Consider the following 17,822-nt stretch of genomic DNA (forward strand, 5'->3'; position numbering starts at 1 on the left):
ACCGCTGCAGGGATGGAGTTAAAAAACAACAGTCACTGCCCTTAAAGCGGCAATACATTTAAAGAGGTACATGCAAGAAAAATAGCTATGAACGGAGAGAGGGCAACTCTGCGGAAGGCAAAACACAAATCGATTGACAGCAGTCAAAGCTTCAGTAAGCCAAACACCTGCATTCATCATTAACTGGGAAGCCATCGGAAGTGCAATCCCCTTGCAATCGATCAAGATGCTGCCGTTCGGGTGTGTCAATCCATTTGACCCCATTTCAGATGACTGGTCTCAGTATGACAAATGCCTAGCATTCTTTTTTACCACTAACAACATCGTGGTGGAGAAAAAGAAGAGGGCGATTCTTTTGTCCACATGTGGGAGCAAAACGTGTGGGTTGATCCGCAGCCTCACGTCACCTAATACCCCAGATTTAAAGACTCTCGACGAGTTAATAAAAATTGTACAAAACCACCTGAGGCCAAAGCCCTCAGTTACTATGCAGCGCTTCAAGTTCAATTCAAGGTATAGGCTTCCAGGGGGTACAATAGCTGACTATGTTGTTTTAAAGGCATTAACTGAACATTGCAAATTCGGAGTGTCCATTAGTGATATGTTGAGTGACTGACTGATAGGCGGGATTGGAGATGATACCATTCAAAGGCGTTTGCTAGCCGGAGTTAATCTAGACTTCAATAAGGCATTAGAATTAACCACAGACATGGAGAGTGCTGTTAGAAATTTGGAAGCTATAAGCGATGCACAAAAGGGCGCCATCCATTTGGTAAGGCGGAACAGACCTAAAAAAAGGCACGAAAACATCAGGCCCCACAGAAAGGCAGGAAACGCCCCCTCTGTATAGATCAGTAAAAAACAGCAATACTCCAATGAAAACCCACAAAATGAATGAGAGAAATGTATCCAGGCATTCAGTAGGCGATCAACAATTCAAACAAGTCGAAAGCTTTTTCTACCACCACTATGGTCATATAATGCGGCACTGCAGAGATAGACTGAGACAGCATTTTAAAGACGAAGGGAGAAATCGTGAAATATGTCTCATGGAAGAATCAGAAGAAACAGAATCGGACATCCATTCATTATATAATCTGAAAGTGGGTAGAACTGAGCCAATCCAAGTAGTCATAATAGTCAGTGGACAACCCGTTAAGATGGAAGTTGATACTGGAGCGTCGATGTTCATCACTGGAGAACATACATTCATACACTTGAATAAAGGAACCCATCCTTTAAGGTTGGAAGTTTTGGACACTAAACTGAAAACATGCATGGGTGAAGAAATAAGACCAAAAGGGATGTGTCAAGTCAAGATGCAGAATGAGGAACATTCTGCAAACTTACCCCTAGTTGTAATGTCAGGGACATAGCTCTTAGGCATGATTCCATCCTCTCTATTGAGAGTCTAGCACATGACTGACTAGTGTCAGCGGTACATCATCATCTATGTCATACATTAGCATATCCCATCTGTTCACTCTTTATACAACTTAGACTACCAGAAAAAGTTGTTCATTTAAGGTTAATTAATTCCTTTAAAGAACTGGATCAATACCTGTCAAAATTGCACATTATAGAAATATTATTTGATCTGTTTGATTCACATGGGGGTTAAATGTGTCCAAAGATTTTGCAGGTACAGGGGTGGACAATTGAGGTAGTCATCAGTGGATTCTAGAGGGAAACGATTGATTGGGCTGCATTGCTTTTTCTCCTTCCAAACTGTATTTTTCTGTTTGTACCTATTAAAACTACACAATTATAGATATTTTCTTTCCATCACCTTGAAGTGATGAAAATGTTTATTCTGGTAAAATTGTGAAGTCCTTCATTTCTTCTTGCCAGTGGATTTGTTGAATGCAACTGAAACTGAAGTTCTTTTATATTCACAGTGGTTTGCAATAGGCACTGTCAGAATGGTGGAAACTGCGTTTCTCCTGATGTTTGCAAATGTAAGGCTGGGTGGTCGGGACCCTCCTGTGAAACAGGTAAATAAATTAGAAACTTGAATATTAAACTGGAGGTTTCTGTGCTCACATGAACATATATTTGTGCTGGCAATTGTAACTTTTACATATACCTCCAAAAGAGCATTTACGGGGAGAATTTTCTCCCCGTTGTGGGGTGCTGAGTGGGACCGGGTGCGGGCAGGTGTGCAGCCGATCGCCGTCCGCAATCGGCTGCACATCGCCATTTTACTGGGCAGACCAATTAAGGCTTGCCCAGCGTGATGCGCACCCAGGAGCACTGAGCGCTTCCTGTACAGGCGAGAGGAGGAGGGAGAGTTGGGGGCCTGCTCTTTTGAGCGAAAGAGTGCCGTGCCTCAGGGAGATTATTTTCATTATTAAAACTTCAAAAAAACAATGGAAAGAATTATTCAGACATGTCCCCTCGTGACAGTGTTACATGAGCTGGAACATGTCAATGAATTTTAATAAAAAATTTTATTTGATTTATAAACACTTCATGAAACCTCATCCCACCCTTGGATGAGGTTTCATGATAAATGCGAAGGCCGCCTGGGCTCTTCACCTGACGCCAACCTTAAGGTTGGACGGGCATCTCTGTTAATTCCTTTAATTGGTTGTTAAATGGCCTTAATAGGCCTTTGGCAGTTCAGCTGCCGCGCAGGTGACTCTGGTGCACACCCGCCGAACTGAAGATTGGAATGACGCGTGATGATGTCGGGTCGCATGCCCAGTGTCACCGTGTGTTGTTTTACACGTCAGCGAGCAGGACCCGCCCCAACACGCTGACTAGAAGATTCAGGCCTGTGAAATTTAACTAAGCGTTATGTTCTTTTTTAAACATGTAATGTACATTCTCATATAACCCTTAATTAACAGACTGATTCATTCCTCATTTTGTGCAGCTGTTTGTACCCCTGTGTGTCTTAATGGTGGAATCTGTGTTCGACACAACATATGCATCTGTCCTCGTGGTTTCTATGGGGTTCACTGTCAGAATGGTATGTTCTCTCCTTGTGGGCTTTTAATTATTATTTAGCACCATGCACTATTCTGCAACCACAGGGTTTCTGCAAATGATCTAACCGCTAAGAGATGCACAAAAGTAGCATTGCATGCCTTCCTGTTCAACATACAAAATACTGCTTATTTATGACAGAGGCTGATATAAAAACTTTCCTCTGTGATCCATTCTTAGACTTTTGATCCAAGTTCTCGTTTAGCTCAGACTCCTGAGCAAGGGAATTTTGCTGTAAAAATTGACATTAGTTTTTAAAACACTCTGGGATAGAGTTTCCATTTGGATTGCAATCATAATTCTGGCACAAATTACATCCATTTTCAAAAGTGCTTTGGTCTCCGCCCCGAGGTTGTGCTCAAAATAAGGAATGTTTAGGCTCTTGGATGGTGAGGAGGGAAGAGGTAAAGGCACAGGTGTTGCACCTTCCGCGATTGCATGGAAAGATGCCGTGGGAAGGGCATGAGGCATTGGAGGTGATTGAGGAGTGGACCAGGGTGTCTCAGAGGAAACAGTCCCTACGGAATGCTGACGGGGGTGTGAGGGGAAGATGTGTTTGGTGGTGGCTTCATGCTGGAGTTGGCGGAAATGGCGGAGGATGATCCTTTGAATGCGGAGGCTGGTGGGGTGAAAACTGTGGACAAGGGGGACCCTGTCATGTTTCTGGGAGAGAGAGGAAGGTGTGAGGGCAGAGGGGCGCAAGATGGGTCGGACACAGTTGAGGGTTTTGGTTTCCAGCATCCTCAGTGTTTTGCTTTTATCTTGAACAATGCAAGTCCACTTCCAAACTGCAGAACACACCCATAAAGAAATAGAAATTTGTGTAAATAATAACTGTGTAATAGCATTGCTTTGACTGAAGTGTACTTTTATAGCAAAGTAGGTGTTTGATTTGAATTACCTATGATAACGTTAAAATCCAATGTCTTCCTTTGCAGCTGTTTGCAATCCCCCCTGTAAGAATGGTGGTCACTGTATGAGAAACAATGTGTGCTCCTGTCTTGATGGCTATACAGGACGAAGATGTCAGAAGAGTGAGTTCCACTCTCCTCTTGTGCCAAAATTTTTCAAAGCCAGATTAAATCTGCTTTTTTAACCACAGGAAAAATGAAAAGTCTGATCTTACAGATCTGTAAGTACCAGTGAGGCTAATAGCAAAAGATGAGCTGGTAATACTTCTTTATTACAATTGTAGTCTTTCCTTTTATCTCAAAAGACATTAAGCATTTTTTTTATACCATACCTTTCCTTTAGCTTTAGGGTTGGCACCTGCGTTGACTATCTCTCATTCTGGTGATCGTTATGATTAAGGACTATTAAAAGAAGCAACCTGAGACCCAGTAATTAACTGACAGAGCTATGTTGCAAGAATTCAAGTTTTTTTTAACAAAAATAAACTTTATTGTATATCAAAAAGAATTAAAACAAAGTAAGCAACATTAACACTATAGCTTATAAAGACTTATACTACAAACTCTATTCTACTTTTTATTTCTCCTATCTTGCAAAATATTTAAGTTTCATTCAAATTCAAAAGGTATATCACCGCTCTCTGGAATTCAGTCTGATTTCTCTTGTGTCCCAGCTATTCACTAAGGTACAAGATTTCATGGGAGTCCTTCCATAAATGCTTGACTATGTGACCTTCCAATTTCTTTATTGACCTCATGCCACTGCCTGCCATGGCTCATAAGAAATAGGAATAGGAGTAGACCATTCAGCCCCTCGAGCCTGCTCTGTCATTCAATAAGATCATGGCTGATCTCCTTGTGTTTCGATTTCCACGTTCCCATTTAACCCCGATAATGTTAGATTCTTGTTAGGCAAGGGAATCAATCTACCTCTGCTTTAAAAATATTCAATGACCCCGCCTCCACCACCTTCTGAGGCAGAGAATTCCAAAGTTACACAGCCCTCTGAGAGAAATAATTTCTCTTCATCTCTGTCCTAACAGGGAGACCACTAATTGTAAAACAGTGCCCCATAGCTCTGGACTCACCCACAAGAGGAAATATCCTTTCCACGTCCACCTTACCATCCCTTTATCACAAGCACACAATATTTTCTCTTGAATACTTTGTCCTACACTGTGGCTACTGTTAGGGGCCTGTTGACCACTCCCACTAATGACTTATTTTCCCTACTATTCCTCATCTCCACCCAAACCGATTCTACATCCTGATCTCCTGAACTAAGGTCATCTGTAGCTATTGCAGCAATGCCCGCTTTGATTAACTGTGCTACCCCTCCACCTTTACCTAGCTTCTTATTCTTCTTGAATGTCATGTACCCTTCAACATTAAGGACGCAGTCTTTGTCATCCTGCAGCCACATCTCTGTAATTGCTATCAGATCATATTTATTTACTTCAATGTGGGCCATCGATACATTTACTTTGTTATGAATGCTACATGCATTCAGATAGAGAGCCTTCAGTTTTGTCTTTTTGTTATCTTTGTAACATCTAGTCTAGACTGCTGATGTGTAATCATGTTCTTTCTCTCTGTCCCTTTCTGCCATTCTCTGACCCTCATTTCTCTTATTACTATTTTGCTCTCCCGTCTTGACTCTACACCTTGAATTGCTACCTCTGCCCAAGCTTGATCCTTCACCCCTCTTGTTTAGTTTAAAGCCCTCTCTACTTACCTAATTATGCAATTTGCAAGAATACTTGTCCCAGCACGGTTCAAGTATAAGCCGTCTGAACTTTCCCCAGTACTGGTGCCAGTGCCCCACAAACCGGAACCCACTTCTCCCACACCAGCCTTTGAACCACACATTTTTCTCTCTAATCTTACTTGCCTTATGCCAATTTCCATGTGGCTCAGGTAATAATCCAGTGAATATTACCTTTGGGGTTCTGCTTCATAATTTGGTACCTAGCTCCTCATACTGACTTTGCAGAACCTCTTTCCTAGTTCTACCTATGTCATTGATACCTATATGGACCATGACAACTGCATCCTCCCCCTCCCACTGCAAGTTCCTCTCCAGCCCTGAGCAGATGTCCCAAATCCTGGCACAGGCAGGCAACGTAGCCGTCTATACTCTTGCTCTTTGCTGCAGAAGACAGTGTCAATCTCCCTCATTATACTATCCCCTACTACCATTACATTCCTTTTTGATCCCCCTGCTTGAATGGCTTGCTGTACCACAGTGCCATGGCCAGCCACCTTGCAGACTTCACTTTCATCCACACAGGTAGTGAGCACCTCAAACCTGTTTGACAATTTCAAAGCCTGAGGCTCCTCCTCTACTGTCTGCTCGGTCCCATTACCTGCCTTGCTGACAGTCATATCCTCCTGTCCCCCACTGCTGACCAAAATAGATGTTCCTCTTCCAAGAGGTGTGACTGCCTTCTGGAACAAAGCATCCAGTTATTTCTCCTCCTCAAGCTAAAGCACAGGCTTCTCTGCGACTCCTGCGTAGTGGCTTAAAACATCAGAAAACATCCTTTATTTCCAATAGCCTGCTGCTATGGCTTCAAACTGCTTTATGATCCTACATTTCTAGCTGTTAACATCTAAGTCAACATGGTCCCTACTTTTTAAGTGTAATAAATTCCCAGCTTGTTTGAATTGCATTTACTTCAGTGTTGCTTATCAGTTTCTTAACTAGATGACATCCCCATTTTCTACAGTTAAAACTTTGATTCCTAAAACTAAAAGTGTTATTCTAAAACATGATTTATGATCTAGATATTCACATGATAGACGAAGGGTCATTTTCAGCCTCAAGACTAACCAGAACACTCTGCATTTGAATACGATTGATTCGTATCAGGCGGAAATCTATTTAGATTTCTGCATTAACCTTCCAACAACTCCAAAGTCATGAAGGAGATGGTAAATCAGCAGATGCCTCTTCTGGTGGACCCTGATTATGCTGAAGACTTTCTTGTTGGTGTCTTAGGCTGTGGTTTCACATGAAAGGTGAATAGCTTTATTGAGGTCACAATTCCAATGCAAGGAAAGAGGGTTTATATATTGGAGCAATAATAGTCCATGAAACAGTTCTACATCTGACTCTCTGCTAATCCACCAGAGCCTGTCAGGACACTTTGCCCCGGTAGATGCAAAAGGCGGGATTTTCCGGCCCTGACGCCATTAGGCATCGTCGCAGTTGGGACGGGAAAATTTGAACAGCTGTTAAAAGTCAATGGCTTTCCAAATTTTACCCGTCCTGCCCACGATGACGCCTGCCTGTGTCAAGTTCAGAAAATCCTACCCATAATTTCCTTTGAATAGATGAGTGGCAGCTTGGTGGACATGACCAGTCAGGGTTTGGTCAACCTGTCGGCAAACATACTACAATTGGATTGCTTGTGAAGAACCATCTGATCTGAGAGTTATATCACACCTGGGCCATCAGATCTGCCATCATAGCTTACCTGAAGAATAGCCATTCATCATCCACCAAATCAAGATATAAACACCTTGATCTTCAGATGCAAATCAGCATTATTAACTGCAGTATTGTACTGAGAGTGAGAAAATAGCAGCAAATCAATTATCACTCAGGCTCATAAAAGTGGGACTTGAAGCAGAAAAAAAATGCAGCATTGGCCTTAAAACTACTGAATATTTCAATTAGGAGCTTCAATCTTTCATAACCAGGTCAGAACCTAGCAATCTGAGACATTCCTTACATGGGAATCATTACAACCAAATAATGCACAGCTTTTAGGCCTAGAAATAATACAAGGGGTGTTAGGATGTCATTCCATCTTCATTTAAATATTGGAACAAAGACTAAATTCAGCCTGAAGTGTCACTCCAGATTGGATGCATGAAATCACTTAATGCAGATTTTTTTTTGATATTCCATTGATGATCCTTATGTTTGCTGTTTTTAACTATTTTTTACAAATACCAGACAAACAGGCCAGTATCCAATCACAGGGAAATGTGAGAGATCTGAAAGAACTAGCAGCCCCAAGGTCTGCACTGGGAGGCAGATGGTCTTTTGCAATTTGAAATGTTTGTCTTCACTCTCCTTCGTGCAGGTGTCTGTGAGCCAATGTGCATGAATGGAGGGAAGTGTGCGAGCCCAGATATTTGTGACTGTCCTTCAGGGTGGAAAGGGAAGCGATGCAATCAACGTAAGTGCACCATGGAATGGGTAGGAGTGTAAATAAAACAGAATTTGATTAAGCTGCTTCTGATTTTCAAAACTTCAACCATATTGGTAGAAACTGATAAAATTCAGTAATTTTATAACTACAGAAATGTCCATCCAATGTGCACCAGTTTATTTGACTGTACATGAGCCATCTAGTAATCCAACTAATGCTCGCTCTGCATACCATTCAGAATTCTTCTTCTTCAACCTCACTTCTCAAAGAATTTATGAAGTCTGCTTTAATAACCATTTTGCAGCAGTGAATTCCATATCTTAACCACTTGCTATGTAAACATACTTCCTTTAACCTTCCCTTTAATTCTTTTTTGTGATTATCTTAAAGCTTTTCAGCTCTCAGTGTAGTCTCACCAACAAGTGGATATAATGTACCGCTACCTTGAAGGCCTTTGTCGAGTCACCCATTAATATTCTCAATCCCAATGAAAAAGGCCGTGATTCTCAATAACGACTTTTTGACTTCAAGATTTTGATTTCACCACATTCATTTCACCACATTCACCAGATTCATACAACACAGTTTATATTTTTAATGAATAGATTTTCAATTATTACTTGTGTACCCAGCAATTTGTCTGCAAAAATGCCAGAATGATGGAGAATGTGTGGGACCAAATACCTGTCACTGTCAGCCTGGCTGGGAAGGAATGCTGTGTCAAATCCGTAAGTAACTGAAGCTAGACTACAGTCAATGCAATTCTATTTTGCATCTCAGTGTCACCTCTTTTTTATGTACTTGCCTTTAACTTATAGATTTTTAACCTCTTTGTGATGTGTAAAAATGAACCTTAACTTCTGTAAAATTGGCTGCCTGAACTTTATATATCCCTGTTGTTAGTATGAATTAGAGGCTGCATAAACACATCTGCTTCTGTGCCATTTTTATGGACCAGAGTCTGTCTAACTTATAGAATCATTAGTTACAACACAGAAGGAAGTCATTCAGCCCACCTTGATTGAATAGGCTCTTTGCCCAAGCATTCCTAAAATAATCACACTGTCCTGCTGTAGCTCCATAGTAATGGATCTTTCTGCATTTCAAATATTTATCCAATTTTCCCTTTAATCAGCAATGTGCTGTGCCTCAATCATTTCCTGTGACAAAGTAATCCGTGGAAATATCTCTTAATCCCTCTCCTCAGTGATAATTTTAAATTGATGACACCCTGTCACTAACTCCCACAGAAAACTTGTGTTAAACTTGTATAGAATCTTTGCAAGTCAAAATTTGGAGTACTGTTAACAGTTCTGGTCACCATGTTATATAAAGGTCATAGACGCAAAGGACAAAGTGCAAAAAAACATGTACTAGAATGAGACTTAGAACTGAGGGGTTATACCAATCAGGAAAAAAATGAACAGGCTGAATAACTTTTCTCTAGAAAAGAGAAGATTGAGGGATGACCTGATAAAGAGGTCTTTAAGATTATGCAAAGCTTTGATAGGGTACACATACAGGCAACATTTCAACTTGTGGGAGAGGCCAGAAGTATGGGCCATAAACATCAGATAATCAACATCAACTACTAAATCCAATAAAGTATTCACAAGAACCTCCTTTACCCAGATAGTAGTTAGAATTTGGAACTCGTATGGACTTTCAAAAGGTGTTCAATAATGTGGTACATAATAGGCTTGCCAACAAAGTTGAAGCCAATGGAATAAAAGGCATAGTGGCTGCATGGATATGAAATTGTTAAGTGACAGGAAACACAAAGTAGAGGTGAACAGGGATTAGTTTTGCAGATTCGAGGGAGGTATATGGTGGGCTTCCCCAGAGATCGCTTTTCTTGATCTATATTGGTGACCTTGGCTTGGGTAATTAGGGCAGAATTTCAAAATTTGCTGATGGTACAAAACTAGGAAGTGTTGTGAACTGCGAAGAGGGTAGTGATAGGCTTCAAGAGGACAAAGACAGACTTGTGGAATCGGAAGACATGTGGAGGATGAAATTTAATGCAGAGAAGTGTGTGGTGATGCATTTTGATAGGAAGAACAAGGAAAGACAATAAAATAAAGGAGTCAATTCTAAAGCGAGTGCAGGAATAAAAGGATGTGTGTTTGTGTTTGTGTGTGTGTTTTTGTGTGTGTAAATCATTGAAGGTGGCAGTGCAGGTTGAGAAAGTGGTTAATAATGTATGCCCGTCCTGGGCTTTATAAAGACAGGTATTGGGTGCAAGAGCAAGGAAGTTATGTTGAAGCTTAATAGACTGAAACCAGGAATGATTCTGTGGTTACGTAGATAGATTGGCAAAGTTGGGACTTCTCAAGAAGAGAAGGTTGAGAGGAGATATGATAAAAGCTGTTTAAAATCATGAGGGTTCTGGACAGATAAAAATGGGTGAATCAGAGGGAACCGATTTAAGATCATTGTCAAAAGAACCAAAGAAGACATTGGAGAAAAACTTTCTTACACAGAGTGGTGACGATCTGGAATGCACTGCCTGAGAGTGTGGTGGAGGCAGATTCAAAAAGGAATTAGAAAAGCACCGAAAAAGACAAAAAAATACAGGGCTATGGGGTAAAGGCATGGGAGTGGAACTAACTGAGTTGCACTTACAGAGACCTGGCATGGACATAATGGGCTGAATGGTCTCCTGTGCTGTAACCCATCTATGACTCTTTAGAGAGTAGTTGAGGTGAATAGCTTAGCTACATTTAAGGGATTTAATGGGGAGCTAGATAAAACATATAACAGGGAAAGGAATTGAAAGATATGTTGCTGGGTTAGATGAAAAAGGGTGGAAGAAGGCATGTGTGATGTATAAACACCAGCATAGATCTGTTGAGTCAAATAACCTAGCCTTATGCTGTAAGTACTTTTGTAAATCAATGGTTGGTCCAGATCTGGAGCTGCAGTGTTTTCTAAAAATATTTCTCTGGAACTACCTATAGATTTCTTCTAAAATGTTCTAGCTATTTGACATAGCTTTCAACTCTGATAAACTCACCGAGCTGCTCCCACATTGTGCTTCCTTTATTGGCTAAGTGTTCCATTCTGTTTAAGGAAATTATTAAAATATACAATGATTGAGAACTTTACTGATACGCTGTCAATGTCAGAAATATACCTGCAGTATTTTGCCCCTTGTACCACCGTAGGGGTTGGGGAGGTGAAAGAGGTGTGTGATCCGATGCTGGCACAGGACTTGATTCACTTCTCTTCCGTACTGATAAATCAGCTCCAGCCCAAGTCCTAAGCCATTTTGAGAACTGGTGGAGAACAACACAACCTTGTAGAGTGACACCCGAACCTTAAGTAACTAAAATGGCTTTACATTGTTGTGTACATGTAACTTCTTATAAAAAAGTTTTATGGGCAGAATCTTCCAGTCGGCATGTGGGCCCAACTCGCAGATGCGTAAAATGACGCGTGATATTTCGTTCGGCGGGTGTGCGTCCCAACGTCATTGTGCCCCATCACAATATTGCGTTTGGCTAGTGTACACCAGAGTCAGCTACGCACCAGCCGAAATGTTAAGGGCCTATTAAGGCCGTTAAGAAATTAATTAAAGTCCTTAAGAACGCTGCCCATCCAACCTTGGTTTTGCAGGAAACTTCATCCATGGGTGGGATGTGGTTTCCTGAAGCTTTTATAAAATAAATAAATAAAATTTCCGACCTTTGCAAACATGTCCCAACTCATGTGACACAGTCACATGAGGGGTCATGTTGGAATAAATTTTTAATTTGATTCTGTCATGATTTTATTATACATTCAATCTCCCAGAGGCAGCTCTGTGTCTCAGGGAAATTGCTGCACTCTCCCTCCCTCCTCCCCCTGCCCACACAGATAGCGCTGAGCACTACCAGCCATGCATTAGCTGGACGGGCCTTAATTGGCCTGCCCACGTGAAATGGCGGCGCAGAGCCAATCGTGGGCAGCGATTGGCTCCACACCCACCCCCGCCTGGCCTGCCCACCATAGGAAAAATCCTGGCCTATGTTTTATTCCTTGCATTTCTTTAGTCAGCACTAATACAAGCAAAAGTAAATAGGAGAAAAATTGCTAGGAGTTTTGATTTTAAATGGGGGAGCAGGTCCTATTAGGGGAGCAAAAGCTTTCATCCTCAGCTTTCAGAACTGCAGCTGGTACAAGCAGGATCACGATGGAGCAGCAACATGGATCTCCAATTAATTCCCGTGCCTGTGGTTATGATGCCACATGCCCTAATCTCTCCATTAAATTAATAATCAAAAGTATCAAAGCTTATGCTCAAAAACCAGTTTGTCAGTTGGTGTATACCAAGCCTTGATAGAAACACTACAGCTAGCTAACCCCGCCTCCAGACATGGAAAAGAATATTGGCCAGGGTTCTCGTTTTTGAGTGCTGTACTAAGAGAATTGCCGAAATTGTGTTCCATGTTTGCAAGTTAGTAGAAAATGTCCTTTGATTTAATTATGCAAGTAAATATTTCATGTGGAAGTCTGGCTTCATATTTGTCCCTGATTACATTTCCAGCGATCTGTGAGCAGAAATGTTTGTTTGGAAGTAAGTGCATCAGGCCGAATGTGTGCGCCTGCAGGAGAGGATACATGGGATTAGCCTGCGCTAGAAAGGTAATGCTAGAAGTCAAATAATGAAAGATTGTTTTAGGCTTAACTGAGTCCTGAATGAAATCTCCTTGCATCGGTCTGTTAAAATGTTTGAGGTTTCATAAATAGCAAATCACTATGATTGACAACAATTATTCATGGTCCCATTTATTTCTCTCTCGCTTTTTAAGCTACTTGGTACCTCTGTTGCACATCTTCCAGGCAGCACCCCACTCACTGGTTTATGTCACCAATAAAGAAATGCCAGTTGGATGTAATACCAGAGGAGCCATATCCCAGCATGGTTCAGTGACTTGAATAAAGAGATGGAAAATATTTGAATTTTTATGTTAATCCATTGAAGAAAGAATCATGCTCCAGTAGGCAAAATACCCATTATAGAGGAATTAACCATTAATGGCAACATAACAGAAAGCCTGCCAAAGCAATTCATACTAAATCGATAGGCAAAGTTAGTACCATGTTGGGAGTTTAAACACAAATTAAAACTTTGTGCTGCTTAAAATTTTTGTTATGTGCCAAATTTTGTCACCATGATTAAGAAATCCATTTTCATCCTTTTCTGAAGACTACTGTTAATCATTGCTTAATGCACAATTAAGAAAATCACAGCAGCACTGCAAATGTTTATTACCAGCAATGAAGCAGTATATGTGGGTTAGTATTTTGATTCATTCATTTCCATGAGCAATTACTTTGTTATTTTATGTTAATGACTAAGGTTTGACCAATTTTCACATCGATCTTTAGGAGTGTATCCTTTAAGACAGCAGTTATGTTGAAAGTTCATCTACATTTTAAAGCAGAAGAACCAGAGGTGTCATTGTGAGGAAAAAATGTTTTAAAGTTGGTACCATCTGGAATGCACTCCCTGAATAAGTAGTGGAGAAAGATTCAATAATAACTTTACAAAGGAATTTTGAAGGGGATAAATTTACAGGGTTATGGGGAAAGAACAGAGGAGTGGGACCAATTGTATAGTTCTACCAAAGAGCCAGCACTGGCCTGATGAGCTGAGGCCTCTTTCTGTGCTGCATCACTCCATGAATACAGTCAGCTAAAGTGGTGCCAAACCAGCTTAAATTGCAATTTATGTAAGGTTGTTGCATTCAGTTAGTGAACAACAACTTCTGTTTATATTGGGTGACAGCCAAGCCTACATTTGTTAGCATCCAAACTAATGTTCAGTGAACCTTTACCCCTAAATACCTCACATGTGATAACTATTTTTGTTCTTTGCAGCAGGTTTGATAAGCTATGTACTTAACGCTCTATGTTTGGTGACAAGGTGGCTCACCACCATCTTGTCAAGGGCAATTAGTGACAGGCAACAAATGCCGGCCATGGCAGTGATGTCCACACCCCAAGAAAGAATTTTTAAAAAATGAGTATCAGCAAGTTTATCCCAGTAACTAGCACGTCTACTCAGTAACCCGCACACCCACCCCTGCCCCAAACCTATCAATGCATGAATAGTACAAAGTCAAGTGCATTAAGAGACTTTCCTCCACTACTCTCATTGGTTCACCAATTGGATACTGACCTCTGCTGATCAGCCTACTCACATCAAGTCAGTCAGCAATAAAATAAACATTTCAACAAAATTCAATAATATTATAAAAGAAAACTTCAGTGTAAATCATTCTTTGCAGATCACAGTGACCAGTTAGGTGTCTTGATCCAGTCTTTAGAATGTGTGGGACCACTCAGCAGGATTGCTCCCAGTTTCCCTCCAGTCCAGTGCAGAAATATCTGGGAGCATATTTTCCAATCAGCTATGCCCGATTGAAGTCAGCCTACTAAGAGCTCCATCTGATTTCACAGTTGGTCTCTGTACTGGTGCCAGAAGCACCCACCAGTTAATTAAAATTGACATGATGTCCCTTTATAACATCATTCAGCTATCCAAGCACTTTTCGGATGGTTTACTCTGTGTTAGTAAATCAATCATCAAATTACCTCCTGTGCTTGTATAATACTTAAGAATTCTTGTTCCACTCTTATATATTGTAGCTTCCAGTTGGACGAGGATAATGACCCTGAAGTGTCAGAGCTGCTTATTCTGACCTCTTCACAGTGAAATGGTGCAAAGGAAACATCACTGTGTCTACATCATATCAATACATCTCAGAGAAGTGGTCTGGAAGTGTTCCACAAAAAGTATCACCACATAATTGAAAATAGTAATTGCAGGAAGTAAAGGTGTTGTAAGTTATTGTATAATTTATATATATCTATATATATATATATATATATCAATTAAATGCAATTTTCAAATCATGTTACAGGATCATTCATTGTACTTTTCATTCTGCATTTCTGTTGCCAGTATTCCCCTGTAGTCTGACTACCTCATAAATATAGTTTGTTGTTTTCTCATGGGGCTTAAGTTCTCAGCTGAGACAGCTAAACTTCACACTGCAGTATCTGCAAGTTTTATCTCACAGCACATGACCATTGACTTACATTATATGTATGCATCATTACACCACTCTGTCCATTGCTTTTATTGTAGTGGTGCTAATGCTTTTGACACATGTATTGATTTTTATTCCAATATGATGCAACTAACATTGCAGTAGCTGTCCCTGTTTTGTCATTCTCCCTGCATGTTTTGCACCCCTAAGATTTAATGGAAATTAGCCCACAGCACAGAGCCAACCAACTTGGCACCAATTAACATTCATATCCAGAAAGAGCACAAAGGTGACTAATGGGGAGAAATTGAATTGTCAGTCTGGTGCAGTAAGAGTAGTGGACATAAGGCACATTGTTGGAGCAAAGATTAGGCTGCACTGCTGCACCTGATCAGTGCTATTCTTGACCCAGAGGTGCTCAATGCTGAGACCAGCTGCCAACAATGGAAAATGTTCCATTCCCCATTACTGACATCCCTCAGTTGAATGTCAACAAAATATACTTTGGAAAATTGAGTCCTCATCAACAGAGGCTACACTTTACTTTTTGAAGAATGCAAATTTTGCCAAGTGTAGGGAAAGAAATCCTAATCGGAGCCTTAAAATCCTTTTGATTCACCAGTAAGATTCAGTATTTGTATCAAATTATGTCATCCATTTATAACAAATGTAAACACAATAGTGTATTTTAAAATGGTCAAACATTAGTTTGTGAATTATATTTACAAATTTGTCCATGTCTTACATGGACTGTCAGGCAAGGGACAGACTTTCAATGACAATCAGCCTTTTCAAAAGGTCAAAACCATTTCATAGCCATACAATTATTCCACATCTGATGTAAAATGAGCAGAAAGAGTGAAGAGTTTGACCAATTTGTGTCTCTTTCAAAGAGCTGGCACAGGGACCATAGGCCGAATGGCCACCTGAACTATAAGATGAATGTCTGAAGAAAGTAGGGATTGTGCCATATGTAGGGTAGAGTGCAATGATATGAAACAGTAACTGATTCAATTTGAGAGAATTACTTAAGCTCCAGGCAGAAGATTTACTCAGTATGCTTTCAGCACCACTACAGTGTTGTCTCTTAGATTTCAACATGGCATTTCGTGTAGCCACACTCAGCATTTTGTTTATCCCACTAGAATTCAGTACAACACAATACTGCATGCATGACATTCTGATACTATATCCACTTAAAGTTATAATATTACAGAACTGAAAATCTAAATTTATCATCACAAATGTTTGCCTGGAAAAGGCAATTTTTTTTTTATTTAACACAAAGGTAAAGTTCAGGTGCTTAAAACTCTGTCACTGGGAACAGAAATTTGAGGTCAGTGAATGAAAGGTATCATATTGGCACTCCATTGAAATGCAGTGGGTTAATTGTGGTTTTATTTTCCTATTGCTATCAGTACAGTACGCATAATAACAACGCTGCCATACTGGGATTTCCCTCAACAAACTACCGGTTATTATTTTTTAAGCTTTATACAGAAGCTGATTATGGAATTTGTTATATAAGAGGAACTAGAAGCAAGCTGTCATTGCATCCTCGGACTGAATTTTCACCCTCACAAAAGCAGGCTGAGGGTCAGTAGGGTACCCGCCGGCAGGCAGCAGGTAGCCAATTAAGGAGAACTATTGATCTATTAAGGCCTATTGTCAGACTACCTGGAATTTTCCAGTCGCCTTGTGGGCCCCCTGAGGGATCGGGTATAGGGGCTTCCTGGTGGCACTCCTTGCAGCCATTCTTTAAGGCCTTACTTGCCCACCTGACCTCAGCTTCAGCTATAGGCTGCTGCCTCCACCATGGTGACCAGGTTGCTGAAACTATTTTTTAATTTAAAACTTTTAAAAGTTGCAGAGAGGATAACTCAACATAGATGTGTCATCTCTCTCTCCCTCGCTCACCTGAACTGCATACTACTGCTCTTTCTGAGCGGGAAGGCCTCCTATTGGTCCTCCAGCTTCAAGAGCCTGCCGACCCGTCCTTAATTGAATGGCGAGTCCACCTTCTCGTCACTAATTGGCCAATTTGGGGAAAATCACTGAGGAGTGACTGATTCCCACACAGTGCAGGGTGGTGAACTCCTACCCCTAGTGGTCAACTTACGCTAACTGGACTAATGCAGAAGATTAGGGCAACTTCATGAATTTTATAGTTTCTCCCACCAGTTTTCAACCAACAGCATTGAGATCGAAAGCAATACATGGATATTTCTCCACACTTCCCACTTTTTGTAACTATAACTAACTTATTAATGGTTGAATGAAAATATTAGTTTTATGGAGTTTTTTTGTACAATTTACTTTTGTATATAATAACGAAATTTTGTGTGTATCCTTATATTGTTCAAGTAAAATCACACTTGTAATATTTCTTCTAGTTCATTATTGAAAGCTATTATTGATTTCAGAATGTATATAGACCTGGTGCCAAGACAGTTATATAATCTTCATATAAATGAATAAAATGCTTTGACAAATGACAAAGTATTCTTTAATTCATTTTCAGCCTTCTAAGTTTTGTCTACATGGGCTATACTTGCCTGAGACAAACAGATATGATTCCAGGAGACCAAAGTAGCCCTTTACCCATCATCAACCTAGCAAACCAACAATATACCTCTTTATGAATTGACATACCCTAAAAACTCAGGAGCTTGTTAAAGGACTGCAGCAAATCCATTTCCACCACAATCTGGTGCTAT

The 17,822-nt window shown here is 40.5% G+C and overlaps 1 protein-coding gene across 2 annotated transcripts in view; it reads left to right on the forward strand.

Annotated features, from left to right (window-relative positions):
* Positions 1 to 17,600, forward strand: part of LOC121285190 (von Willebrand factor D and EGF domain-containing protein-like) — a 311,018-nt gene extending 293,418 nt beyond the window's left edge. Inside the window, exons 25-31 of one of the 2 annotated variants that reach the window (XM_041201452.1) lie at positions 1,899 to 1,994; positions 2,879 to 2,974; positions 3,930 to 4,025; positions 7,997 to 8,092; positions 8,698 to 8,793; positions 12,594 to 12,691; positions 14,702 to 17,600. In XM_041201452.1, the coding sequence (XP_041057386.1) occupies positions 1,899 to 1,994; positions 2,879 to 2,974; positions 3,930 to 4,025; positions 7,997 to 8,092; positions 8,698 to 8,793; positions 12,594 to 12,691; positions 14,702 to 14,722 (599 nt within the window). In that variant the 3' untranslated portion in view covers positions 14,723 to 17,600. The remainder of the gene's footprint in view (positions 1 to 1,898; positions 1,995 to 2,878; positions 2,975 to 3,929; positions 4,026 to 7,996; positions 8,093 to 8,697; positions 8,794 to 12,593; positions 12,692 to 14,701) is intronic. The other variant, XM_041201453.1, reaches the window with a different exon arrangement.
* Positions 17,601 to 17,822: the final 222 nt, after the last annotated feature.

Source organism: Carcharodon carcharias, chromosome 12, assembly GCF_017639515.1.
Source record: "Carcharodon carcharias isolate sCarCar2 chromosome 12, sCarCar2.pri, whole genome shotgun sequence".
Taxonomy (NCBI): Eukaryota; Metazoa; Chordata; class Chondrichthyes; order Lamniformes; family Lamnidae; genus Carcharodon; species Carcharodon carcharias.